We start from the raw sequence: 27,323 nt of genomic DNA on the forward strand, positions 1-27,323 counted from the left end.
AGGGTAACACGTCGCGTGACGGTATCGAAATAAAATTTATATCCCTGCAGCTGGTATTGCGACCCGAACGAAATGGCGTTAGCCGAACTGCGCGACGTTCGCCAATCCACCGACCGTAAACTTCCGTTGCTCTCGATTCACCTTCCCGGATGAACAATAAAACTGAACGCGCACGCATCCGTGGAGACGTTTGGCTACCTTTTCCCGCCTGCCGTCGACGTTTCTCTCGCCGTATATTTTGTTCGATCGTTCATAAATACGAGAGGCGGCGGTGGAGGAGAAAAATTGGCGGCACGCTGACGGTATGGTAGCCAGCTTTTCTGTCAGCACGGAAGAAAGGAGCCCACTAGCTGGCCGTGGAAATATTATGTTACGCGGCATCCGGCCGGCTGTCGCTCGTCAAACTCATCTTCTTTTCTGCCCGTTACTGTTATGCTATTTATCACGCGCGGATCTAATGTTGCCGCCAGTTCGTACGTCCATCCGTGGCGGAGGTGCCCGCTTCCAGCCTCAATCACGAACCGCCGCGCCGCGTTACTTCCAGGAAGTAAATCAAATTGCTCGTAATTTTCCCGGGGTTTTGTCCTGATAATGCCCGCGGAAGGGAGAGAAGAGGGATAAAGCTCGGGTTACAACATTATCCAGCCGGGTACCAGAGAATTACGACGGGTTTGGATCTTTGTTTTATCTACGCCGGATATTACCAGCGTCGCATTCCCCAGATAAAGGATCTAGATTTATGCGACCCGATGCTAAAGCCGGACCTACGATACTCGCATGTTCATTGTGCCGGACAACTCTCGGTTAATTTGTTATCCGGACCGCCACTCCTTTTTACTCATCACGCTTTACCCTTACCCTTTCCCTGCTGACGTATCGTACCATCTAAATTGGTTCCCGGCCGCTTTTCACCATCGAGACACGACGGATTATGCGATTCCAACTAATTCGTGTTTGTAGTACAAGATTCCGGTAAAACACATAAAAGCTGTGGTTTCCCAGAGAAACAACCCACGACATCTGCCTCGACGTACCGTGGAACAGATAAAAGAGGCGATACTCACGTATATTCCGTCCCTCGTGAGTAATCGTTTTCTCGTGCATCAACGTATCGGCCAGCAGGAACGCGTTCTCCTCGAGTCCGATCAATAACGAGGTTGCCACTCTCATCTGCTCCTGATGGCTCAGGTCCTTCCAAGACGCCATTTGCGCCTTGTCCAGCAGGTTGCTACCCGTTCTGACGACCCCCTGCAGCAACTCGGTCACGCTGACCTCCCTCTGGTTCGCGTCCTGATACGTCCTTATGTCCTGCGCCATCTTCTCCGCCATGTTCTTGATAATCTTGGTGGTGATCATCATGTCGCCACCGTAGAGCCCTCTGCTGTTGTTCGTCACCTGCGAGAGCTCACGGCTGATACCAAGGATCACGTCGCCCTCCGTCACCCTGTTCTCGAGCGTTGTGAGCCAAACGGAACGGCACTCGCTCAGATCCGGGCTGTCCCGATGCCAGAACGCTGTCTCCCCTCTGGACAGGCATCGCCAACGCGCCAAACCGTTGGCACCGCCCGGACAACTCTGCACGGCCACGTCCCCGGCTCTGGTCGTGTTCCACGACAAGTTCCTGGCTATCACCGGGGGACACACTTGTCTGCCGTAGTCGTACCATTGCCCGTTCGAGCTGGACTCCGGGTAGAGCGTGCTCGGCACTGCGGAATATTTGAGTTAGTTACGAGCGTTAGTTGGCCTGTTACTTGGGCTTAGTTAATGGCGCGGCTTTAATGTGATTCTAGTGTCCGGTCCCAGGGTGGACCAGGGGCTTAACGCGGCCCGCGCAGCCCCGCTATCCTATCGGCGAAATGGAATTTTGGATACCCAGGGGTACCTTAATCTTTTGCGGCGATTGTTGCGAGTTCGCGAGTTTCAGCAAAGCCGAAGGCTGCTTAGTTGCGCCGCGATTTATACGCCGTCTGCGGCATTTGTTCGGTGTTTTAACGCGCGGCTGCGTTCTACACCCCCGCTCCCTCGTCGAAACAACCCCGGGGACTCGGTGGCAACCGACGGGCGAAAGAGATAAAGGAGTTTCTAACTACGGGTCAATTTAATTTCGGATACCTTCATGAAGTTCCATCGCGTGTCAGTTTGAATTTCAAACTTCTGACAGCTGCCTTTTAAACATTAAATCTTTCAGTACGATCGCCGGCGCGTAATTGGCAGCTGACAAGCCCTCGAGCCAACGCCTCGGCCATTAATCGAATTCGAATCGGCCGAGCGCGCGTTTATCGCCGCGAGTTTTGCTTTAACGCGCGATTAATTGTTAATTGTATTAATCGTCGCTCGTTTTCACCGTCTGCCCTTTAAACCGGCTATTATTCGATCGAAAACGCAATTAGTCCCCGTCTCGAATCGCGTTGTCGAGTACCGAATCGAACTCGTCGACAGAATAAACGATATATCCCGTGCTTGGTTTACAGAAACTCCATCCGCTAGCTCTTCCCCCGTTTAAGAAGACCGCCGAAAACACTCGAGAACTCACCAGTGGTCCTTCGACTCGTTCTCCAAGGGGCGAAAGTCGACGTGGTCGTGGCTGGAGTGGTCTCAGGTACGATCGGAGGCACCGCTGGTATATTCGCCGACGGGACGTTCGCAGGAAGCGTCAAGTCTTGGTCCACTTCGACGACCTCAACGTCGACCGGCGACCTCGTCGACGTGGGACTGCGAAACGGAATTGGTACGTTACTTTCAACGGCCGTCGAACTTTCGCGACGGACGTCCAAGCAACGAAAATATCACCCAGTTTCGCGAAAACGTAACTCGATTCCACCGCCTTTAATGGAACGTTTCGATAACCCTGTTTTTCTAACCGACACCGCAAGAATATCCCTTGGATCGTGACGAAGTTACGTGACCTCGAGGTTGCGTTCAACCCCGAGTCTTCGCTGCTTGGCGATCCGTTTGCGAAAATATTATCGTCCCTGGGCGTTAATGAGAAAATTGCTTGAACGATAGGTTAAGAAATAAAATAAGATGCAAGAAACAGGAGGAAGTGGGTAACTGTACTGACCTTGACGTGGTGGTTATAGGAAGCACCGGGGTGGATGGTGCTGGCGGCTGCGGCGGCTGTTGAACCGAGGGTGTCGTAATCCTCGAGGGAGGCCTGACAGTCGGCTTAGCCGTGCTCCAAACGCTTGGCTGAGAAGTCATGAACCACGGCGGGCTGGGACGGGACGTTGTCGTGGTTGTTGCCGCTGCAAGTGTTTCGCCGGGCTCGTTTTAACTCATCCAGAACGTGGGTGGGGTGGTTGAAACACGGGCTGATGGGCGAACACGCGGAAAGGCGAGACGCCAGCTTTCGGGGAGGGTCGCTCGAGGATCCTGAGAGCTCGTCTACGAGCTTATCGGATCCGAACGCCGAGTATAATTAAGAAGGAAAGTGATTTGAGGAGCCCAGACTAGACGAGCTCCTCAGCCGGCTCAAACGACGGAGATATTTTAAACCTCGTCGCAGCTAGGGGGGTTCGGGATCAATCTCTCGCGCCGATTCCCATCGAAACGTTTTCTCTCCCTTAATGGCCAGATACCGACGGACGCGCTTTGTTTCCCGTGGGATTGCAGTCTCGAAGACTCGAGGGGATCGTCTTTTCGTTTTCGCCACGAACGGTCCGACGAGAAATTAATCGCGGGGGTTGCGATCGCGAAACGGTTCGTTTCAATGGAATTCCCGTCTTAACGAGCAATCAGACAGCGATGCAATTTAATTTGACGGCAATTTAAAATTGCTTGAGAACGCTTTTTGTCGCACGTCGATATCTCAATCCGTTCCAAAGATATAGGCTTCCAAAGTTGCCATTCATAATGGCCGCGACCCCCATTCGTCGGCGTGACCCACTTCTTTTCCTGGAAATGCGTACGTCGCGTAGTAAATAGTAAAATGTCTAGACTTCCTCAATGGGTCATTGACCGCCGCTTGGTCAGCTGACGCGTACGAGCGATCGCCAAAAAATGAAGGTTTACTTCGAATCGTGATATCTCGGGAACGGAAGCTCAGATCTGGATGAAACAAAAAGCGTTTTAAAGAGTGGAATTATACGATTCCTATGGTATAAGTTGCATGAACGTACCCTTGCAGAATTTCTCTCTACAGCAGTTTGAATTTTTTGTATAAAATAATGTTACTTGCATAAGAAATATGTACGTATATGTATATAATATATGTATAAGAAATGTTCATGAATATACATCTGTGAACTGAACGGAGTTGGTGGAAATAAATTTGAATCAATACATCGAAATACGTATACGGTTGCATCGAACGATACGCGGAGTAATTAAACGCATCTTTGGCGTTTTATTATAAATTAATCTGTTCAACTGAAGGCATTAACGCGAGGTATCCGATACGAAACGATTGTGAAACATATAATTTCGAGCAAAACCAATTCGCTTTGCTGTCTCCGCCGCAGTAACTGGGCCACTGATATCGCGAGCACCGATTCGATCGCGACGCTAAGGAGCGACAAACCATCGACGCGCTCAGAGACCGACGATTGCATTCTCCGTCGGAACCAATTGGAGAATTCCCGTATCTCCGCTCTCGTATATACGCGTATTCCATAACGGACAGGCGTCCTTTAGCCCCTGATAGATGTTTCAATGCCTCGTCGGGACAATCGCGAGGCTGCATCGATCGAGCGACAGAAATATTCCCGAAAACGAATGCCTTGAATGGCCGACGGGGGGCGAGGTGAGGCGAGGCTGCGAGATTAGCCTACCTTCGCGGCCGATATCGCGACTACATCTGGCCTAAGAGGAGAAAACGATCTTTAACCCAAGATGGCGACGGCAGTTAATCCCTGAACGGGATGGTCCGCGTATTTCGCGGTACTATCTCTATAGGGGTCATCTTTATTGGCCGAAGGGGTTGGCGATAAGGTAAAATACCGGACGTCGCTGATGTCCGTTACGATAGTCGGCTATGCATCGAGAAAGACGGCCGTATGCGAGCTCTGGAACGGTCGAGGGAGAGAAGCGTAGAGGCTTTCTCGCTCGCGGTATCGGGGCTACCAACAGATCCCTTACTCCCCCTTGAATATACGTCGGTGCCCCGACACCGATCTATCGAGCCTCCTGGATATCGATCACGACAAGGACGAGGCGGTGGGAGTCGTGGAAGGCAAACAGAGAGGCAGAGAGCGGCGGAAAGGGGTGACAGTTTACGGTCCAATAAGTGATTGCGCCGCCTGACGGTTTCGATGGGTCGTAACCGGTACGTGTTAACGCTGAAAGGTCGGAAAAAGTCACATTCGATTGTTTGGCGCCGTGGAGAGTCTGTTCGAGCCTCGTAAACCGATGGAACTTGTACAGGGAAGTCGCTTCTGATGGGCATGTACGGCGATAAATGCGGCGATTACCCATTGACACCCGACCAGGGTGGAAATGACGCGACCTTTGCGCGAGACGCTGTTACGAGTCGAAAATGTTAAGCTACTCTTTATTTAGCGATTAGAGCAATCGGCAAACTGTGTTACAAGTGAACAAACAGCCGTCAGTGAGGCTGATACGGGTATCATTTAATTGATTCGTGGTAAATTAACCGAAAGAACTCTGTGATGCAGATTCGCAATAACGCGGCAAGATTACGTTTCGTCACAGTCGAATCGCAGTATCATCGAGCGTAACGATCGATGCTTGCAGCAATCTCTTCTCCGCCGCTCTCTGTCTCTCTCCACGACTTTCGCCTGTTTGCTTTTATTGGCTCATGGAAGAGTTTCATTACGATACGAAACACGTCAGAAAAGTTGAACGCGCAGCCGTAGCCGCGTGTACCACCGCGTTACCGATCCCTACGATCGATTTCTCGATCGCAAAGATCACGTCTTCGCGAACCCTTCCACCTATCCTCTTCTCTCTCTCTCTGTCTCTCTCTCCATCTCCCGTTCCCCGTCTTTTCTTTTCTCCACTTTATACTCCGTCTGTCTCGCGAGCGCATAGCCGATGCAAGCCGCTGGAAGATCTTTATCGGGACACGGGCTCGCAGTTACGTGGGCAACGTGAATCATAAGCGCCGGCTTCGGGAAATTCTAATCGATTCTCGCGGTCAGCTGAGCAGCTTTTTGCGCGGCCGCCTCTTGCCGCGGTGAAAAAGGGAATCGCGAGAGCGAGCGGTTTTTCGTCCGGAAAACGAGAATCTCGAGGCGCTTGAGATCGTTCTCCAGGAACGCGACGATAAAAACCGGACGCTGGAATTTTTCCACGGAGAACCGATATCAATTCTCAAGGGAAAAGAAACAATCCGTTGCGCAAAAACTAGCGGGATCCATTTAAAAGTAAAAAATTATTTTCGTATTACCCGAGATAAGTCTATTCTCTGAATCAGAGTGTAATAAATTTTGGTTCGTAGAAGTGGACGTCTATTATCGAGCAAAGAAAATGAAATTGCAACGAGAATGACAAGGTATCGCGATATTAAGCGAGCATTTTTCAAGGTACACTGAAAACGATCGCGAAGTCGGCGCCTATGCGATCGTTCGTCGGTATCTACGGAAGACCGCTCGTAGAATAAACGATACAGGGTAAAGAGATATTACAGGGGGATGGGCGTTTACAAAGAAAAAAAAAAACAAGAAATAAAAAATGGAAGAGTCTTACTTACCGGACACGCAACGATAATGCGCCTCGAGGTACTTGTGCGTGTTGGGACAGGGATCGCCGAATTGCAGCGTCGATGCAACAATGCTGCAGTTCTGCTGGTCGTTGCACCTGGGTTCCGATCGGCCAGTTAAACACGATAAACGTACACCCTTACCAAAGTGTACTAAACCATGGATCCTGTCCCTTTTCTCTTACCGTCACTTATGCTCGAAGGAAGATGTGTCGCGAATCGAGAGACTTTTTCGACCAAGTTCGCACCCCTCGCTTCGTATTTCCATCTCAGTGGTTCACGATTCTTTGCAAGACGTCTCGATGAGCCTCGAGGACTTTTACGTCCACCTTTTACTTGTGCATTTGCGAAACAACATCATCGATGGGTCTTGGAAAAATTCTGAACCCGAGATCGCAATAGTCTCGTCGACGAGGGGAAAGTTGATCGATCGAAAAGAAAAGTGTTCACCAACCTAGGCAATAGTACTGCGCCTCGATGTATTTTCCGGTTCCGGGACACGGGTCCTCCTCGAAAATGTCGCTGCGCACGTCCACCGAACAGGAATTACGAAAATTGCACCTGCAATCGTCACGTGAGCGATAGTGTCACGTAAAGAGGACAATGGCTAGTCACGAAGATACGATGACATGAGTTTCTTTAACGAGAATCAATGGCGCTGATGAGAGGTGAACCGATGACCTCGGAAGTGTCCTCTGACTTCGAGTTCCGACTTAAACGTGTGATGTGCTTTGGAAATTATTTCAAATCGGAAAACATTTCTAAGCGTTTTATCGTCGTTATTCATTTTTCTCGCGAACACGCGCGCGCGATTCGAATTTTTCTTATTTTTCAAAAACGAGTCGAACTCAAGCTTTCGACGAGCCGCGACAGCGTTCGTGGGATGTGTTAGTAACAAGTAGTACTCGGTACTCGCAAGGAATTACGCGTGTTAGCAAATGACAACAGACCAATGAGTTAGTAGAAACAGGGGTTTTGCAGTAGTTCTAAATAAAAAAGCTCGGTGATGGAACGCGGGAAACGCGTTTGTGTTAGGTATGAACGAACACTCAAACTCGAGTCGACGTCGTGTCGTCGATCGTTCCGTGTTAATGGTACCACGGTGTGTATGTACAAAGATACGAGTATCATGCAGAAAACGGAAACTTTAGATTCAAGCACGTTAAAGATCTCTCTGAGCTGACGAAAATTCCTTCTCCCATTCCACGCGTTCCCTAACATTTTTGCCCGGATACGTAGCCAACGATAGATCGTCGAGCGTCGAACGGAATTGACTGGTTCTTGTAAGCGCGACACTTTATTCTCGAGCACACTCGACGAGCGAACGCGGAGGTATCGATCGCCACAAAATAGTAAACTTTCGAGTGGAATTCTACGTAGCAGTTCCCCACCTTCGATACTTTACGAGAACGTTCTTCGTTAAAGAGTACCTTATTGCCGGATTCGCCGTGGAGAACTCTTAAATCTTTGCCTCTTGCAAAGTACCCCCCACAATGGAGAAGAGAGAAAGCGCGTCTGCCGCGGTAGACGTCGGCGCGCTCGGTTTTCTACTTATTTTCGAATCTTCAGTCACTTCAAAGATGTTTTCGTTCGTTTCTAATCCGGACGACGTCGAGTCGTTGTTCGCGCGGATCGCTGGTCGTTTGATTTAAAGCGGAACTCTAATCGGCTTACCGGCGAAAGGAGCTTTCGCCTCTTAAAACAAAATCGTTCCATTAAAAATAAATCGATGAATTAAACGGGACCTCTCCGGCGTCCCCGTTCGGCTCCCGCCACTTCGCCGTAGGGACGAGAAGACGCCCGGTCCCTCTGCTTTTTAATGCTATTACAAAAATCTTATTCGACGCCGGAGGAACGGAAAGGGAGAAACGCCGGGTAACGAACCGATCGATGACGCGGAAGTGCGCTCGACTTAATGATCAGCTACCGTTGGTACGCGTGCATTAATTAATGCCTTAAGATCGCGCGCAACTGTGTTTTCAGACGCGATCAATTCTTCTGATTCCCGGTTAATTATCGCAGAGAGGGAGAGAGGTTCACGAGGGACCTGTGATCAAACTTCTTCATTTTATTTCCACTGTAAAGCGGTTTCGACTCCGCCTCAGCTTCGTCTTTAACACTCTGTACCACGTAAATAACTGTTCTCGATCTTTTCGGTGGGACTTCGCGTGGGAAACGAAAAGAGATTTTTCACGATCCAGACAGACATTACATTTCTCCGTTGTGCATATTTTATAATAAACGCGTACGTGGTCATGGTTTCCCACAATGGGGCGCGATCGAACGGAACGCGCGAGGGTTCCCCGGTCGGTTCTTCCCGGTGAACTCTCCGGTTCGACCCGGCCAAGCCGCTTCCTTTCTGCATAATACACGCACACGGGGGCCGCCTTAGAATCGGCAAGCTGCGCGCGGTTTAATCTCGATCGGGGGCGAGCCATTAAAGCGAGTGCACGGCCCATTGTTGGCCAGACGTGGCTGGTGTGCAGGTGCAGAGCCCACACACGACCCGTTATCGGTCCCCGTGGCCACTATTTCGGAGGATTAACGGAGCCTCTGCTTTCGCGCGTCGAAAATACCGCCGAGTTCTCCCGTTCCCCGTCGACGGAACACCCCTCGAAACACTCTTTCCCCGCGGACGTGCGCCACTCGAAACACGGATTTTTCGGGGACGCGAACGCGGCGAGCGAACAACGGGGAAGGAAACAAAATGGAAAAAAAAGGGGAGAGAGAAACAGAGGGGAAAAAGAGAGAAACGTTCCTTCGAGTCGGAAGGATTAATTCGCACGGCCGACACCGAGGACAATCGATCGAAAGGGCGGGATCCCCGTTGACTTTGCCAGGGCCACGTCAATTTGTCGTGATTCGAGTGGCGTGTATCGACAGGCCAAACCGGGAACTCCTGGTTACTCCCCGTAATTGGCCCCCGCTCGTAGATTACTATGTTACGGGGGAAGAAAGCGCGGGACCGAGGCGCTCCTGTTATCAACAATCCGGCTCGATTCACGATTCTCACCCCCTGCCGCGCGCACTATTTCCATCTAACTCGACCTCGAGGCCACGATCTATACGGATAGCGTAAAGAGAACGAACGGATCGGAATCTCGCGGACGATTTTTAATGCGGCACACCGGTGTGGCACCACCGTCTCTTTTTTCGATCGGGTCGTTCGTGTCGCTCCGTCGTCGCTCTCACCCTCTCGCAGGGGATCGTCCGACCTGCACGCGCGCCACCCGCTCGTCGAATAATACCAGCAACGAGGGTAAATGTAATTTCAGACGGATAAACTACGAGTGAACACGAAAAATCGCCATTTCGCGGATGTTGCGCCGGCTCGTTATTAAGGCCTTCGGTTTCCTTCGCCCCCCTTACCGCAGCTTCTTCCTGCTTTCCATCGTTCGTACCCATCCGGCGGTCGCGTTTGCGCTTCGTATCGCGAGACTCTCTCTCTCTTTCTCCCTCTCTTTCTCCTCCCCTTTCAGACTGGTGGTCGTGCTTTAATCATCGATTTCACGATGATTCAGAGGGCCTTCCGTCTCGCGTGGCCTGGCCCTGGATTTAATACGTTTCGACCGGTTCACGGCTCGCCTCGGCGGTTATCCTGGCCGAACCACTGTTATTTTTGCGCCGGACCGTCGTTTCGCCGCACGAAAAAGTAGTTTCGGCGACGAGCAAGCCAGTCGACGCGACGTTTCGACCGTGCAACCATTTTTTTCCCGCGCCACTTTTCGTCGAAATGCACCCCCTCCCCCTCAACCGCCCCCGCACGCTCGTTACGAAGAAACGCTTATAATCTATGCATGGAACTTTTGATAGACTCGACGCCAGTTTAATGACCGTTTTACGCGTTACAAAGAACCGGCACTTCGTCCACCTCGTTTTCGGCGTTGCATTAAAATTTCAATTTCACTTCTTTCCACGCGTTTCACAACGCTCTCGTACGCGGACCTTTGCGAATGACGTTCCGATAACCCAGCGAGAAGTAATAGGTGGTCGATAAATATTTACAGGGAAAGTAGTACCCACCGAAAGTAATCCATGTGCGCTGAATAATGTACGAATGGTGCTACGATAGAGTTGGAAAGAACGGAGTGAATCTAGATGTAAATTGAGCGGTGAATTCCCAAGTAATTTACAGAAGTATGAAACGTGAAATTCCCGCCGACACCGACAGGAAAGAGATCGTGAATATCAGAACGATACCCCTTGTCTGCCCTTTCGTCGAGTTGTTCCACTGCGCGCGCTTCGACACAAATCGCGTGGACCATCGTTCATCTTCGCGATTTAACACCTTCAAACACAACCGTGTTTGCATTCTACGATATGCAAAATTTATCGTTATTGCCGTGCACGTATACGTTCAGGTCCGCGCTAATAATTCACGACGATTTCAAACGGCTAACGAAACGTCGGGGGTGGAAATGTAACAACGAACAGATCGAGTAACGGATGCTCGTCGGGAGGCGGGCAAAATTTTCAAAGGGTTTTAAATTCTTGTTTTAATATCGCGGAAGGGAAACGATTAAAAAATTGGCTTCCCCTTCGCTGGCAGGGGGGCGCCATTAAAAATCGCCGATTCGATCTAACTGCTGAATAAAACTCGGACTTAAAGTCTTCCGCAAAAGTTTATTCAAATGATAGCTCGAAACCCGGCGTTTTTCTCCTATCTAAAATTCTACCCGATGATTTACGATATCCTTATTTATGCACCTAGCGTTTAATAACGCGAAAGGGAACGACCACGACGCTCGACTGTCACGCGACACCTCGGTGCTCCGAGAGCTAAACTTCGCGGCTAGGGAAACTTTTCTACGAACCTCGTCCACTTTCAAAACACGACACGATCGTTCCCAAATGTATCTGTTAATTAAAAAAAAAAAAAAAAAAAAAAAATCGCGTCATTTAATTCAACAATCCAACATTTCTAATTTCCTACTCTTCTCCACGCGTGTCTAGAATCTCGCGAGAAGTATAATAAATTGTAACGAATCGCATTGATAACCAAACGGACGATTCTATCGTATAATGAACCGTTTCGAGTAATTACCTCGCGTCGCAACCTCGCGTCGGCTCTTTTCATCTACCCGCTGATTGTACCTACCAAGTAGAACGAGCAACGAGAAATGAACAAAAAAAGAAAAAAAAGAAAGAAAAGAAACAAAGGAAGGGAGGTACCACGGACACGCGTAAAAAATGCGGCCATTTACCGAAATATCTTCTAGTCGATCGGGTCGGTCGAGCTGTTAGTCGATTAAGCGACACGAAAGCGCCATTCGCGCGGAAAATGGGCACGCGAAACGAGGAGCACGACGCCGGGCTACACGGATTCAGTTTTAGCCGGAAACACGGGGCCGCCATGGACGGAAACGTCGGCGGATCGGTACGAGGGTGGTATATAGAGCCCGCGACGCGATTGATCGAGCGACGATGGGCCAGGCGTTCGATATTAATCGAGCGTCGAGGGACGGTTCGATTGCCCGGCTGGTACCGCGGCCACTCGACTCTTCTGCCTGGCGTGTATCGGCGAAAAATCGATACGCCGCGCGGAAGATTATGAAAAATCGTTTTCGGCGCGATGGCTCGCGTGGCCGTATCCGCGTGGAATCGCGCGAGGTTGTAACGCGAGCCGAGTCACGCCTACGGTCTCGTCGCTGGGTACGAACGGCCGTGGAGGAACGCGCGGACAACACGATCGAACGAACGGACCAGACGCGGCACGGATGGACGCGGAACAGGGGGGGAGGAGAGGCGTTTCCCGTTTCGATGTATCGAGGCTCGCGTGACTTTTTAATCGGCGAAGGAATTTCTTTGCGCGAGCCAGCCGGTCCGCGGCTGTTTGCGAACCTTTCGCGAGGGATAGACAAGCCGTCGAAAATCACGCGCCACGGGACGGGACCGTTTTCCTCTTTGACGTTCCGCGCGTGATCCTCGCGCGCTACAAGCGTACGAGACGGACGGCTGAACGGAAAGCGGCGATCGCGTCGAGGGGGACGCGAAAATTGCTTGGTTTTTAAAGGACGTACGCGGTTCCTCGTATCGATTCGAAACGACGACGGAGCCCTCGCGAAGGGCCGTTATTATTGCGTGACGCGCGATGACAAGCGGAAACCGAGTCCTTCTGGGAGGCGCGTTAAATGGAAACTTCTTGCGTACGTGCTTGTATCGTCGGAGATTTTTATCAATTACATCGATGAATGGTACCGGCGAAATGGAACGATCAGTTTGCGGATTACTTTCTTGGGATGCTGGACGTTCGTTTTAATTGCGTGGTGGTTAATTACACATTGATTAACGGGGGATATTATGTCGGACGATGTTAATCACTGGTTAAGATCTGTTCATTTCCAAGCACGACGATATATAAATGGCGGTGTGGAATTGGCTTACCGTGTATTAGATCGAAGAAGATAAGAACGATATGTAATTTGTTTCAGTCGGAACGATCGAGCAATCGATTTTACTTTGTCCGCGGAATACTTAGTCACGAGGACCGTTTCGATACGCTCGTCTCGCGAGCAGTTGTCCATGGCTGAACGAGTCGTCGCGCTGCCATGTAATTTCATACTTCGATACTTGCTTTTCAGCATGCACGGACGCGGAAAACTAGCATTTTCGAATCGCGTCGTTGTCGAATTTCTGTGGACAAAAATTAATCTCTCGCGCGACGCTTTAACGCGCGATGATCCGAGCGAGACGGTACGACAAGTGGACAGCAAGAAAGATTCGGTGCAGTTTCTCTAAAGGAAGTTGATCGAGACTGTGATTGCCGTGAAACGAAAGGGTGTGACGAATGTCGAAAAAGCCTCTGTTCCAGAAAGAAGTTTTCCCCAGGATAATTCCCCTCGCAGACACCACAAGGACGTGTGCGACGACGATTATGTCAGAGTGGAGAAACAAGAGAAACACAACACAGGAGCATCTCTTCGTGGCATTCCGGACGGTGACAAGAGTAAAAGGGAAAAGATCCATGGCAGCACACGTGGCGTTCTTTTATGTATAAGTATGTATATGTTCTTTTCTCCTTTTCAGTAAGAATTAGACCTGGAATAGTAGCGTCGCAGAAAGAGATTTCAACGCGCAACACGTCGCGTGCAACACTGTGCAAAGAGATCCTTCTTCAATCCAAAATCCACTGCAAACTTTGTTTTCTCGATTTTTGTTGCAGATCTCTTGATGTACTGATTTATCCTTCGTTTGACGAATATCACGATTGAAAATCTCCTTCTGCGAATTCACCAGTTACCGTCACGATCGTGAATTTCAGCGTGTTCAATGCTCTTTCTCAGGGCCAAAAAAGAAGAGACGAAATTCTCTCGCGAATCGTTGCAACGCATCCGCAAACTGGCCAACGGATAACGTGGCAACGATCGAAGGGAAACGTCGTTCACGATCGTGGCTGTAACGAGCTGCACAAACATCCAGCAACACTCGCCGTCTGCAAGAGTAGATTACATAATAAACCTGTGGGCGCATGCAATTGGTCGCTTGTGTGTCAAGATGGAGCAAGGATATCACGGAAAGTGCGATATATATATATGTACAATTGCTTATCTACAGAGTTCGTTTTCTCAGACCAGGTGGTGTGTTCCGGGTATCAACCCCGTAACTTCTCGCTCGTTTCGCACCCTCTTTTCGGCTCTACCTGTATCCGTATCTCCGCCACCCTGTTCAACGAGCGTAACGAGAAATATTCGACGGACTTTCGCCGCGTTCTCGTGATTGGAATACTTTTAAGTACCTAACTGGGAGCTCTCTAACTCTCTCTCCTTCCCACTGGCTTCCACTCTCTCTCTCTTTCTTTCCCTCTATTTCACCCCGCCCAAGTCTCTTCCTCTTAATCTGCCAGGGGATTAAACGAGTTTTGTCGAGAGAACTTGAAGATACATAGCCCGTGTGCGGATACAGCCGCGTACCGAATACGTGCGGATATCGTATACTTATTTAGCCAGGATTCGTTCTTGGCGCAACGTGCGCTATCTCTTTTGGCTTAAAAAATCGACAGTCGCTAAATTTTCTCTTCGAAGCTGCCTGAACGAATCGGTTGATCGTCGTCAGGGATGAAAGGAACGGCGGTAAAATAACTTTTCAGGGGGGAACGATTTAAGTAGATAATTCCGTGCAATTATATCGGGCGACGTACAAAATCACGTTCTATTGACTCGATCAACGACAACGTCGGAGACACGTTCTCACGATGGTTTCACGCTGGGAACCGCGCGATACGTTAATAGTTGATCGTCGACCGAACGCTCGCTCGTCAATTACAGTCCACGTCTATTAGCGTTTCGGTCGGTCATTTGTGGGGCCAATGAAAATCCTGACGGAGCCAAGCCTCGCTACCAAGCGTCGTGCCAGAAAAAACTTCGACAGGAAGCCGGACAAATATGCTCGTTCGGCTATTTTCTTTTTTCGAACGGAAAAAGTGGCCGCGATCGATTGAAAAATCGGACGAAACGGTGGTACGAGCTTCGAATCGGGGTTGCTTTTTTGACGGACGCTAGAGAGAGATTGGAACGAGGCGAAAAGAGAGAGGAATTGATTAAAAAAAAATAGAGAGAGGAGGAGTAGCCAAAGAATAGGAGAAACGGTCGAGGCTAAAGTCGAGAGGCGAAGAATAACCGCGACAACGACTGTGATTGCGTTAACGTCCTTCGATTGAACGGACGAGCTAATTTCGTCTAATGCGATTATCCACGGAATTCGCGCGGCTGCAATTAGTTTAGGTTAAATGGAAGCTCGCTACCGGGTTCAGATTGGAAAGGGACGGCAGAGGAAAAAGGAAAAGAAGGGCAGCGGGTTGATGAAATTAAAGGAAATCGGACGAGCAGCCTGGCGAGTTGTAATTTTCGATCGATCAGCAGAGATTGACACGGCTTATTCCGCGCAAATGCAATTACCGTCGATAGTTTCGCTCGTGTAAAATTAACTCGAGAAACGGTTGGCTTTCCGAGCGTCGATCGAACGTCGCCCGGTTTCGTTCGAACGTTCAAATTGAAGCTTTCCCTCCGACGGAAGATCGTTTAACTCGCGCTGCTACAACCTTTCGTTTCATCTCTGAGAAGTAGGAAGGCGTTCTTACGGGATTACTCGGACACGAATGTCGCACAGGCTTTCCTCGAACTCTTTTGTCTACGTTTAAGGTTTTACCAGGAACCTCGAGAACGGAGCTCGAAGCTTAATTCCAGAGCCCATGGCGAACGAACCATCGTCGAAGTGTTTCGACGGGAAATTACGGGCGTGTGTTTCGATTTTCGTTCGCGATCGTTGAAACACGCGAGGACCCCGTCGCGACGAGATCCTCCTCAGGAGAAACGAAGGATAAACACGAACGGCCGAGCTTTCGTTGTCGCAAAAACGACGGTGTACCGCGATTATTTCATTAGTAGCCATTTCTCGTGCGATAGCAAAGACAGAGGGGACTTGTTTATCAGCGAGAGACACACTGGGAGCCAGGGAACCAGGATTCTTTTCCAATTTTCCTCTATCTTTCCCTTCGATAACAAGATGGGTGCGTTTTGATAAATAACCCGGTAGACAGGATAACATTTCGAGGGGAGACGTTCCCATAATTGTTCGCCATTCCGGCTAAGGTCAGATCCGGCTGATTGCTGGACGAAATTACGTTCTTCTCGCGTTTCCCTGCTACGGTTAATTATCCTCATCGAGCACGATGACGAATCGTAAAATTGTTTAATATATCTACGTCGGATCGATTACGCCGTAACACGTCCCCCAACCCTCTCGTACCGTGAAGCAATCTCTTTTCTCTGCCCATTCCACCGTCTTTGTCTTTCCATTCCTCTTTTTATTCCCGTCTATGTGGGCCCGTTCTTCTTTTCTTCTCTTTTTCCCCCCTCTCTCTGTCTCGTTCTTTCTCGTTCTGCCCCGCTCCCCTCCTCTTCCCTCATCGATCGCTCGTTATTAATTGGCGAACTAACAAGCAGTCGGGGGATCAGGAAACGTTGAATTTAATTTTCAAACGTAACGAGAATCGGCACGCGTGCACATCGCGACCGGTCATCGATTATCGTCGGTGTACATCGTGGCTGGACGAAAATGTCGAAAAAACATAAATATTAAGAACGCAAATACCGAGTGTCCATCTATTTTCTCTCGTTTTTTTTTTTTTTTTTATGTTTTCATCGCCCAAACGGATCTAATCGAGCGCTGTCTGTTTTACGCTCAAATATTAACGCTGCTGATTCCTCGGTGATCGTGATGAAATCGCGGAGATTCGTTACGCGAGCACGGGCGTCGTTTATTTGTAAAAGGGTCTTGCAATATTGAATGATTAAACGTTTAGACAAAAAAGAAAAAAAAAATATATACCGACGGAATTACGACGATGACTCGTTTCCGTTCGCCGTGACATCGGTGATGAACGAGAGGGCAGAAGGAAAAAGAACGAGCCGACGTAGAAGAAGGATCGAAGATCTCGAAGTTTTCGAACTGGTTCCCCTGCTCGGTTCTGAGTTAACGACGAGAGTCGAATCATCGAGTGGCTATTAGCGCAATGTAATTACGCCGCGATTGCGCAACCCCGTGGAAAGAATCCGTTCCCAGAAGGTCCGGGATGGTAACAGCCTTGCTGCGAGCTCTTTCGGCTACTTTTCACCACGGTGTATTATATATACTGTCTTATTACAGGCTGTATACCTGCTCGTCGAGCTGTCTCGAACGTGTGACCGGTTCTCGCGGAAAGCTTTGGAACTTTCACTTTCGATTATCGTTCGCGCGTTGCGACACAACGAGTTAGGAAAATGATCGCTTCCCGTCCGCCGCGAATATACCTCCGTCTCGAATCACTGAAACGGGCATTAAAAGACAGAGGCCAGCGAGGAATAACAGGGATCTTGGGTAACAAAGACATTTCTGTCACCGCTGGACCAGTTACAATTTAACACGCTTGTGCTTTATTACCCATTGTGTCAGCTCGCACGTAAACCTGCGTCGTGTCTCAATTATCAACCGTTACCTCCGAGCAATGCGTTAAAGTATCCAATTAGACGAAGCGAAAAGGACAGTCGAACTAACTGGTTGCGAAAGTCTAATCCGTATAAATCACCGCGAGAGAGAGAAAAAAAAGGATACCAGCGACGGTACGAAATCCAAGATGTACGATCGCGGTGATCAACCCTTGTAGCGACTTAAAATTTCTCTGTCTCGTTTCTTCGGAGCGAATTAATGGATTATACCGATCTCTGATTCGCGATTCTCTATTTTCTTGTTTCTCGAATGAAAAGATCCAGTTTCAGAATGGTATCGCGTGGGATTACGGGTGGAAGGGTTAATCGCAACCTCTGCAGTCGGGGTGTTAACAGCGGCGCATGAAACGGGGCTAATTTTCGCGTTGAAATACGCGTCCCGCGAATTGGTCATTCTTTTCCGATCTAATTGCTCGCCGGCTCGCAGCATGGCAGATTAAGAGTGGGGAAATCTGGTAACCAGCCGCGTCATTTCTCAACGGGGGTTGTAATGAAAATTTCCACGGTTACGCGGGCCGCGCGTCATTAATTCCGTAGACGGAGTTCCGCAGCGGTCCCCGGCCGTTCAATTTCATTAATCGTTCTCCGGGCAAAGCCGTCCTCTCGACCCCTTCCCGGATTCACTTAAATCGTAATCTCGTACGTGACTGGCCCAACCCCTGATAAATCTGCCTCGAACAGGCCTATACAACCGTCAATCCCTCGTTTCGATGCCGGTTCCCGACTTTGTCCATAGGCTCTTGGTTAATCCGCGATCGATATTGCTCGATGGCGGTATAGGCGGTTCAGAAGTTTCTCCGATTCGTGAGATTTTTCATGGAGGACGAGTAACTTATAAAAGATGTAACGGTTTTTGCGTTTTTCTCTTAGTAAGGGGTAGGAAATTTCGCAGTGAATGGCGACTGCCTACGGCAAGGCGTTGGACCAGAGAGATATTAACAGATCTTGGCAGAATCGGTGTAGATAAACGCGGAATAGGGGGAGCAGAGAGAAGCTGGCTCCAGCGTGAGTGTAGGTAAAGAGAGGGCACGCTGGTAACACCACCAAGACCGAGATAACCGAGAAAACCATGGAGATGCGTTAAGCGGAACTGGCGAGAAAATGGGGAGAGAGAAGGGCACCACCCTCGGTCAGATTTACCATGAACTACTTGTCCCTTGATTTAGGACACGCTTGCTCCATTTTGCTTAGCTCTGGATAGGGATCTCCCAGGGGTACGATGTTAAGGGAGGAGCGTTTGAGTATACGCGCCGACTGGCACACCGGAATCTCTGGATTCGATTCCTCGGAATCGCGACTCTGAATTCGAACCTGGTTTCCATTCGAATTTAAATGCGAAAATGGTACTTTCGAATTTAGATTCGTGTTTCGCGAGTGTGATTGATCGAGGGCGCGGACGAGGTATCTCGTACGTAACAAAGCACTGATTCACGATGCCAGAGGGCGCGTTAACGGCGGAAACAAGGTTCTCGTTATTCGCAGGATCGCGTCGTCAAAGGATCTTTCGGAGCGAAACACAGAGTGAGAGGAAGGAAGACCCAGAACACCTAGCGGTAAATGTTTCAAGCGGGGATACGTGTAACATGCGTGTGAATTCTGGCGGAAGTCGATGCGCTTTGCGCGCACCGCAGCCCCGGTGTTAAAGGAAAGAGCGGGGGGTAGGGTTGAACGTAACAACGGATCAATTATTGCGTGGTTAAGGGATCAAACGATGAAAGAAAATAAGCGAAGTATGCGGATGTTACGACTCGTTGGGTAAATTGAAAAACTATCGTCTACAGAGGGTAGCGCGGTTGATTCTCGATTTACTCGGAGGGACGCTTGCCACGAACAGTGTATCAGATTCAACGATTCTAATAAGTCACGTCGGCTCGTCGGGGCGCGGCAAAAAGAGCAGATGCGAAATGATTACGGACATAATAATTTATTTTAGCGGCGGATGACGTATCGATAAAAGCCGGATCCGCGTAGCAGATTACCCTCCGCCTAGTTCTCGTTTTAGCTCGAGAAAATGGAACGCGAATAATCGAGTGAAACATCCAATCCGGCTTGAAAATTAAACGAGCTATCGATACGTACACAAGCGCGGACGAGGATATTTTTACACGAGGAATCGTCCTGGCTGGTACACTGTTCGCGATCTCGTCCGATGCTATCGAACATAATGGCCAAGGATACTTTGTAGCGCAGAATCTCCCGTTTTCGCGAAATGTATTTTTTACGCAAATGCTCCGCAAGAGAGAGGAAAGAAAAAAATCCCCGCAGTCTGGATCGATCCACGAGGAGTAAAAAAAAGCGAGAGCAGCCTCCTCCAGATGTTGAGAGTACGACAGAAAAAGAGGGAGAGAGAGAGAGAGAGAGAGAGAGAGAGAGAGAGAGAGAGAGAGAAACGATCGTGTACACGCGAAGGGAGGCACGGTGATTACGATCAGAGGAGCTGGCGATCTCCTCGATCGATTCCGCGAAACGAGTTAAATTGACGTCGAACTCTCCTATCTCGTCTTGCGAAACGCATAGAAAGTCACCGGATGCACGCGTGTAGAACCGCGACAGACGTCTACGTGCACGAGTTCCGCCGTGGTTGCAACGTCGTCGAACTTCTCCACTTAAAGTTAATCCGAAAGTTATTACTTCGGAGCCGGAGAAGGTCCTTAGAACGACTCCAGGCTCCACCCGCCGCCGCAGCGAACTTCACGACGCGTTTTTCCGCCCGCGGATGGCGCGTACCGATTTTAACGCGTGCTCCTCGTCGCGTGGTTCTTACGCGGTTACGCGGCGCTTTCGTGTTCGCGCGTTCTTCTCGCGTGCTTCTTCCCTTCGTTTATTCCAGCTACGTAATCGACAACGGGGGATCCGGCCAGCTGGTCGCTTACCGAGCGACGATAACGTTAATGGATACGGTTTCGATTCGTCATCGCGATTATCTTTACCAATTATTCACACTACCGGCAACTACGAGCGTCTTATCGTCGTCGACGTGCAGCGGCAGCCTCGTTCCTCTGTCGCCGCGAAACTAATTTCCGCCAGCGGGCTATTAATCACAATGACGAAACACGCGTCGCGGCTGATCAACGAAATTCCACGTTACAGACCGTTCCTCTGTCTCTCCTCTCCCTCTCTATCCTCTCGTCGTCTCCCTTTCCTCTTTACTCCCTTGGATCGAACGTCTGGACGAACGAACGCGACGGATTCCCGATATTGCCGCGTCTCTTTCGAACGATAAGGATGAGAAAAAAAAAGAGAGAAGAAATAAAAAAAACCAAAGAATAGAAACGAAAATTCGCAGGGATATTTCGTCAGATCGGGAGTCTCGGGATAAGGGATCTCCGGGGAATCTCGCGACACACGGAGAAATACGCATATGACGCGTATTTTCTCGTATACGCCTCGAGTGTGTCTCGTGTGTGAGTGTGTAGGCGTGCGTGCGTGTGTGTCTGAGACTTCGTGGGACGTAGACACGAAGATCGAAGGAAATAGAGTGGATGTTCGCGAGGACCGAGATAGAGAAGCGACCGCTGAGTTTGCGATTCTTCCTATCGCTCTGATCCGCCGCGAAATACGCTCTTCAATGGTCAAGCAATTGGCCAGTTCGCCGGACCATATGAAGCCGTCCACTCCTTCCTCATTTTCCTTACTCCCCTGGATATATCCTTTTTTCCCCCCACATCCTTTTCACCCCTCCCTGCCCGTTTATTTCCTCGCGATTTCGACTCCATGCTCTTTGCTCCATTTCCGTGGACTGGCAAGGGGACGGGGTGGGAACAGCGCCGAGGAACCTGATGGCTCGAATCCTTTCGTATCCTTTCAGAATTATTGCACCGATTTCAAGGAACTCCTCTGACTCTTTTTCGAATAAGAGCCGCGCGGTAGCTGCGCCAGCGCGCAAAAATCTCGCTCTCGCTACGCGGCACGGTACAATGCGATCGACGGATAATACCATCGCGAGACGTTTCCGCGGTTCGAGCAACTGCACGGCGCGCATCTCCGCGCGAAATCGACGACTCGAATTTCCGCATACCCGGCGGTTAATAATTTTTCATCCCCGGCTAGCCGTTCGAGCCGTCCAATCGCGCGCGTAACCTGGCTGCCGGGAGAGAGATCCGCGCGATCGAATCGAGGAGATCCGCTCGGATAGATCGTATAGATCGGACCAAGTCCAAGGTCATCGAGAGAGACTATGATCGATATACACACACGGACACGGGCGAACACAGCTCCGTCCGGGAAGCGTTCCTCGTTACCGCGAAGGGAACGAGCCAGAGAGTCCCAGGTGTCATGTTGGATATCTCTCGAATGGACCGGTCGTAAAAGCTTCGCCGTGCAGATACCGATCCTCGTGGAAAGTCGGATCGCTCGATAACCCTGGGACCGAGTGACAAGCGCGATCTACGTTCGATCGGACCGGACGTCTCCTTTAATTGGTGCTAGTCGGATTCATTAATGATAGAAAATGCCTGGCAGCGATTTCGTTCCCTCCTTCGTTTTGCTTCCCTTACCCTCCGCTATCGATAATATCGAGCAAGTTCTATAAATGATTCGATACGATACGATTCGACGGTACCATCGTGCGATTTCTCGACGCGATTCCCGTGGGACAGGAATAAAGGATAACGGGGGTGATTGTTCAGAATCGGTTTCGTGTGTGTGTGTATGTACGTGGCGGGATGCGAGGACGTCGATCGTCGGCATACTTACTCGCTGTTCAGCACCCGGAAAGACTTGGGCGACATGCAGTTGACGCTCCAGTCCGTGTTCCCGTGCTCGTTGCATATCGTTATCGAGAACCTTCCGTAGTTAGCTCTGATGAGATGGATCAGTTTTCCCTCGCCGCACTCGATCCACAGTGTTTTGCCCTCGCAGGCGTACGCGGTGTCGTACCTCTCTGCAACAGAAACGACGAGGGGTGCTTGTTAGCTTGCCTCGTGTCGTGCTAAACGCGTCGTAAACGTAGAGAATTACGCGACGTTATAATCTATGGGCGAACATCGTCGCATAGCTGAAAGCATATAATGCCTCTTTTCGCGAAGCTTTACAGCCTGCGATTTTTCTTTATCGTTAAGTTACGACCGAGGTTTACGTAAACGCGTATGGAGCGTAAACGGGAATTTCACCCCTATGAAACAGTCGCTACATCACCCAGACGCAAACATTTCCCCGTACGGTTTCTGATTCCCCAGCAGAAAAAAAAGCATAAAAGAGACGCAGACCACCATCTGGTCAAGACAAATGAAAAAACACCCTCCGCGCAGTGGAGTCCGAGCGTGTCTCGTTCCACTTCGAAAAGCAGAAAAACAAAAAACGTACGCGCGCAACGGACGTATAATTAGTTGTCGCGATCGTCGAACAATGGGAAAACGAATAAAATACCGGGAGTCACGAGTCGGTTGTAAAGAAACAGCATCAATGCCATCCACCCCTATTCACGTTGCCGATAGGTTACAGAGGAAGGGGTGGTTGAATTATCGCGGCTGAATAAGGAGTCCAGGGTGAGGGTAATGGGTGTGGGTCGAAGGTTTCCAAGCGGCGCGAGTCAAGGACACGTCAAAGTAGCTCGCACGAAATTACAGTGACGAGCCGAGGTGCAGAAGGGTGGGCAGGGTGGTTGTCGCCGGGCAGTACCAGTCAGAGGGTGCATTACCGGCTCACAGTTGGCTGGGCCGTGTCGCGTTGCGAAGTGTAATGGAATTAAGATAAAGGACACCGGGTGTATAGGCGCGCTCGCGTGCAGGGGGATGCAAACAATGAGAGGGAGGAGAGGCCTGAGCTGTTGGCATACGGTTCGCGAGATTGGCTGAAAGGAGGCCGAGATAGCCGGCTCAGGCTCGTCTCTTTGTCGAGCCTCTCTCCTCCTCTCTCTCTCCCTCTCGTAGACGGGAGGTTCGCCGCTACCGAGGGTTTATACCGCGGAAAATCTGCCGGCGGGTGGTTTCTTTTGAAAGCAAATTAGCGAATTTACGGGCGTCACTTTCCTTGAAGAAAAGTCACCGCCGCCCTTGCTCCTCTTCATCCGGTGACAGGGACGCGTCTGCCAGCGACGCGTTCTTCCGCGGCACCGGCGCGGCTTTTCTTCGCGAACGCAGCCCGTGGCTCGGTTTAATGGCCGCGAAAATGGCTGGAGTGTCGTCGCAACATTGTGCCCTCCACGCGCGTCTTTAAAAGTACGCGTGACTCTATTACAGTCAACAGAGAGGGAAAAGCTCGTATCGCAGAGGATTCACGGTTACAATATTAGCGTTTCGTTAGGAAATATGAAACGTGTACTTTTATCGAATCTAGTGCAGCAGCTGTGTACGGTTATAAATTTATCCACGTCGATACCTAGCGCTAACAATTGTCGAATCTTGCTGGCACGTACACACGAAGACACAGAGGTTGCTCGGTGGAAGATGAAAAGAGCTGCTAAGAAGACTAATAGCCAGGAGAAAGGATCGTAAAACTAGGTCCAGGCTTATTTAGACGGTGGAACGATAGATCTGCCATAATACCGGTCAGCCATAGCGTTCTGGACTGTGACGAAGGGCGCGGGCGGCGCGGCTGTTCGAAGGAAGAAGGCGGCGAGAAGTAAGTACCCTGGGGAACGGACCAAGAGGACTAGCACAGGGGCAAGGACGAGAGGAGCTCTATAGCGAGGAGAGAGGGGCTGTAATAACTCTGTCCGTGAAAGTCCCGCCGTGAGTTCATTAGTTCCATACCGACGCGCCACAATGCCATTTTAGAGCGCTGTTAGGACCTTCCGCGAACACCGCCGCGTTTCTTGCCCGCTTGGCGCAGAACTCCGAACGATTTTAGCACGTCGTCGCTTAAACACCTGTGTACCTTCTAACGAGAGGAATAGAAAAGTTGGGATAATTACGTGATCGATATTGGCGCTCGTTACGTTTAATTACTTTTTGCAAACAAGCGGAGGAGCGTTCCACCTAGTCACGATCGAGGGGAAAAAAGAAAGGTCAAGGCGAGACTGTTCGCCGTAATAAGGTAAACTCGAGGCGAGCCGATCGACACCGATTCGAGAGGAGAGGCGCATCCCAGAGGAGAGTAGCCGTAAAAACGCCGGGGCGGTTCGAGCGGCGCGAAGAAATGCCGATTTTACGGTGTCTCGGAGCTTTCCATTACCGTAAAAGATCTCAAGGTATTCGTCTTAAACGAGAACAAAATCGCTGGTCACGCCAGAATGGATTCCTACCAGCCGTGGAAGGGAGCCCGGGGAAATAGTAGATTTTATAGGATCCAGGTAATTTCTCACCGCTTCCCTTCCATGGCGTTCGCGACGCGATTAATCGGCTCGGAGAATTTCCGCCCGCTTATCCCTCGCTCCTGCAGTTTGTTCACCGTTAATTAACCGTGTCTCGATAACACCGTAAGCGGCAGGCAATCGATATAGAACGCCGTCAACGTGGCTCGATCGGCATCGGCACTGCTGGTACAGAAACGCCATGTGCGTCGCGCGTTTACGCGTCGTTTCACGCGTACACCGCGTACAGGCAGTAATACGCTGCGAGCGTTCGTTCCGATGGCAGAAAAAACCTGCTGCAGTTGCTAGAGCCCTCGTTGCCGGTACCAGCGTCGCTTCCGTGAAACGAGCCTGGTGTTTTAACCGCGGCCGCATGTCGTACGAGTCGCACTCCGCGTCACTCGCAGCTGCGCCTTGCAACCGGTGCATTCTCTCGGTGCACTTCTAACGTGAGCCTGATGTAAAAAAAAAAAAAAAAGGAGGCCGCGTTCAAGCTGACGTAAGGGAACACGTTCGCCAGCAGCTTCCTTCGCATGGTTCGAACGCCGTCCCTTTGGCATTCCTCCCCCTTTTGTCGCGGGGGACCGGTCACTCTCGACCTTTTTCTCTTCTTCGTGTGCATTTTCGTTTTCGTCCTTTTCGCTTTGTTTCGCGACGCCCGAGCGCGGCTCGAGTTTTTGGGCTTCCGTTCGCGTCTCCCGGCGGCAGTCGGAGGTGTTCAGGCGTCGCTGCCTTTTTCACAGCGATCGTGACAGGTGTAGGAGGTATAATAATACCGATTAGTGCGCTACGCGAAACAATGGACGTCGTCCTTTTGTTGGCCGCATTAAGGTATCGCGGTAATTAATTACGATCTATCTGGACGTCGAGAGGAAACGATGATTGTTCGTTTTCAGAAGTCTAACACTGGCTGTATGGCCATTGTAACCGCGACTTCGAGTCGCTTGCTCGTCAGTCACGTAGCTCCTCTCTCTCTCTCTCTCTCTCTCTCTCTCTCTCTCTCTCTTCATCTTTGAACGCGCAACGAGACGAGCGAAATGGCAGAGAGGACTGTTACACGAATCGCGCGAAAAGCGAGATTGAAATGCCGTGAGGTCCCTCTGTCGGGAAGCAGCCTCTGTTTCGCGATTTCGTTACGCCGGGCTGTCTTTAAAAAAATTGTTCTCATGGAAACGCGCGCTCGGATACGAAGGATAATGACGACACGTAGAGGGCATGCGCGATAACCCGGGCTCCCGTCGTCTCGACGACCGGAGAACGACAGGAAAATCTGCCATCTTTTTACCAGAATTCTTCCCTCCCTCTCTCGCGTCTGACCCTCGCATCGCACTTTGACGGAGTGCATTCGAATGAATGCCGTGAAAAGTTTTTAACGAGTGCACTCTCTCTTTTGCCGCGGCGCGCTGCAACGCCCCGTTGCGTCTGGGCGAAAATCACGACGACGCCTACCGTAGACGAGACCCGAACGGCGCTATCGTTCGGAGGAAAATATTCCGACGAAAATTGCTGACTGCTGTTACCGCTTTTCTCTCTCGGATGGATTCAAGGCGAAATAATCACGAACGGGGGAGATGCACCGAGCGATGCATCCTTCTCTTCTCTCTGAACGATAAGACTAGGTCAAGCGAAAGCACCAGTGTACCTTCTCGAATTGGCATTGAAATACACGTACCCTTTTTTTCTGCTGGAGTGGAGAACTCTACAGATTTTTGCCAAGATTGCACGCCTTACATATTCTCTGCAATCTTAGACTATAACTGAATTATCTCTGACCATTCGAAGGGGATGAAAAGGAGATAGCGGAACATTTCATTCACGACGCTGCAAGAGACGATCGGTGCTATCGGTCGACACGCCAATTATCAGCGTCTCAATTGCATAACATCCGAGAAGGGGATCTAATCAATCGAGTTTCTCAAGATCGTCGCGCAGACACGGATTTCCATCAGCCGTCCCATCGAGGTTCTTTGAGGACGATCAGCTCGCTGTCGACGCCTTCTCGAGCCGATCGCCAGTGAAGGTGAGAACATTGCTGGTCTTAGGTGCGGTCAATGCGCAGCCTGAACTCTGCCAAGGGATTCTAAGTACGGATTTTGAGGTGGAACGGGCTTCAAACTTGCCGCGGCTCCCTGTAAAGCTCTCGTGTCCGTGTGCTCGTCCCTTTAAAGGGGTGGTCTGCCTGTATCGGTGGGGGTGGCGGACGCGTAAGCGCGCGAGTACCCGTGAACGATGGGATGGAAACGTTTGTGAATACCTTGCAGGACCTTCCTTCTGGGGCGAAGTTTCAAGGGAGTCTGTACGAGTATCCGTGTTTCGAGTCGTTCGATTTACGCGTCCTGGCAGATTCGAACGGGTGCGATGCTGAGAAGGTAACTACGTATTCGCACGGCGTTCGCGTAGAAATCTGGCCACCGAGTTTCGAAACAAAAGTCCTTGACTTCGCTTCGGTGTA

General features: G+C 50.3%; 1 protein-coding gene across 6 annotated transcripts in view; it reads right to left on the minus strand.

Annotated features, from left to right (window-relative positions):
• LOC143423956 (latrophilin Cirl) overlaps positions 1-27,323 on the minus strand; it is a 344,006-nt gene that overhangs the window by 14,227 nt on the left and 302,456 nt on the right. For 5 of the 6 annotated variants that reach the window (XM_076895660.1, XM_076895662.1, XM_076895663.1 and 2 more), the window contains 5 exons: positions 22,336-22,522; positions 6,650-6,756; positions 3,062-3,245; positions 2,534-2,712; positions 1,065-1,706 (listed from right to left, as the gene is read on the minus strand). In XM_076895660.1, the coding sequence (XP_076751775.1) occupies positions 1,065-1,706; positions 2,534-2,712; positions 3,062-3,245; positions 6,650-6,756; positions 22,336-22,522 (1,299 nt within the window). Of the gene's footprint in view, positions 1-1,064; positions 1,707-2,533; positions 2,713-3,061; positions 3,246-6,649; positions 6,757-7,112; positions 7,220-22,335; positions 22,523-27,323 lie in introns of all 6 variants that reach the window. The other variant, XM_076895661.1, reaches the window with a different exon arrangement.

Source organism: Xylocopa sonorina, chromosome 5 (genome assembly GCF_050948175.1).
Source record: "Xylocopa sonorina isolate GNS202 chromosome 5, iyXylSono1_principal, whole genome shotgun sequence".
Lineage (NCBI taxonomy): Eukaryota > Metazoa > Arthropoda > Insecta > Hymenoptera > Apidae > Xylocopa > Xylocopa sonorina.